General features: G+C 36.8%; 1 protein-coding gene across 1 annotated transcript in view; it reads right to left on the bottom strand.

The window, feature by feature from the left end:
- The window catches only part of NPEPPS (aminopeptidase puromycin sensitive), a 108,708-nt gene that overhangs the window by 23,730 nt on the left and 83,653 nt on the right, over positions 1-1,325 (bottom strand). Inside the window, exons 10-11 of the mRNA XM_012659858.1 lie at positions 918-935; positions 577-716 (exon numbers count right to left, since the gene is read on the bottom strand). Of these exons, the coding sequence (XP_012515312.1) occupies positions 577-716; positions 918-935 (158 nt within the window). The remainder of the gene's footprint in view (positions 1-576; positions 717-917; positions 936-1,325) is intronic.

Here is a 1,325-nt window from a genome sequence, read left to right as displayed (position 1 = left end):
CCTATTAGGAACATATAATTATGAGAAGAGTTTGTAGTAGATACTTTTCATTATGAAAGGTACAGAGTATGAAATAATGACAAATAATACTCACCCATTGGTATTTTTGTGAAATGGTTTTAAAACACCAACTAAAGGAATTTTACATTTCAGTGACACAAACTGATTATTATATATGTCTGCTCTCATTTGATTATAGTTGTGCAGATATGATGACAACACATCATTAAAGTTAACATGTCATTACAATGACAGGGCAGTTTGAAGCTGCAAGACTACAAATATGTTGGTTAATGTGACTTTATATACAGTCTGCTATTTTTTTTTCCCTCTTTGGCCTATCCCTTTTTAATTGCTTCTCTACTACTCCCTTATCTAACAGAAGGACAAGTGTCTGGACAATACTATTTGAAAATTGGCTCTAAATTTCATAAAGAAAAGTTTAGAAATATTTTTTTCTTTCAAAGTCCTAGTTTAAACTGAAGCAGAATTTAAAGCCAGTCATAAAATACATAAATTATGTGACAGAAATCAATTTAGGTAAGATAAAAATGGCTACGCCATTTCTGGACTCACCTTCACCCATTGGTCTGGTTTGACATTTTTCAAAACCACATTCATCTCTGGCTTGTCCATTAGAATTTTCAGTTTGGCTTGGTTGGAATCTTCGCTAGTAGAGATTGTGATAGGAACCATCCACTGAGGATAGTCTTCTCCTAAGCAAAAGAAGAAGAAACAGAAAACTTAAAAAATAATTTTGCACTGAAAGAAATGAAAGGTAAAGTGGAGAGAGAGGACTGGTGTTGTCCTAACTAGGGGCTTGAGTCTAACTGTTAGGCCAATAGCACATTCTTAGTGGTACATAAACTCTTCCATGAAACCTGAATAATGTTAGTGCAAAGGAAGAGACAGTTTACTAACAAAACCACAATAGTCTAAAAAACAACAAAAAAAGGACAGTTAACTACTTGTAGAATCACAAATGCAATTATTTTAACTTAATTGCTCTTTTCCCTTTACAAAGCCATAGAGACAGCAATGATTTCACTGTTAAAATCTGAGTAAGTGGCCAGGTGTGGTGGCTCACGCCTGTAATCCTAGCACTCTGGGAAGCCGAGGCAGGAGGATTGCTTAAGCTCAGGAGTTTGAGACCAGCCTGAGCAAGAGCAAGACCTCTCTCTACTATAAACAGAAAGAAATTAGCCAAACAACTAAAAAGAGAAAAAAAATAGCCGGGCACGGTGGCACATGCCTGTAGTCCCAGCTACCGGGAGGCTGAGGCAGGAGGATCACTTGAGCCCAGGAGTTTGAGGTTGCTGTGAGCT

The sequence above is a fragment of the Propithecus coquereli genome, unplaced genomic scaffold, assembly GCF_000956105.1.
Source record: "Propithecus coquereli isolate 6110/MARCELLA unplaced genomic scaffold, Pcoq_1.0 Scaffold119, whole genome shotgun sequence".
Lineage (NCBI taxonomy): Eukaryota > Metazoa > Chordata > Mammalia > Primates > Indriidae > Propithecus > Propithecus coquereli.
The sequence above is the reverse complement of the archived record's forward strand: the minus strand, read 5'-3'. Positions and strand labels throughout refer to the sequence as shown.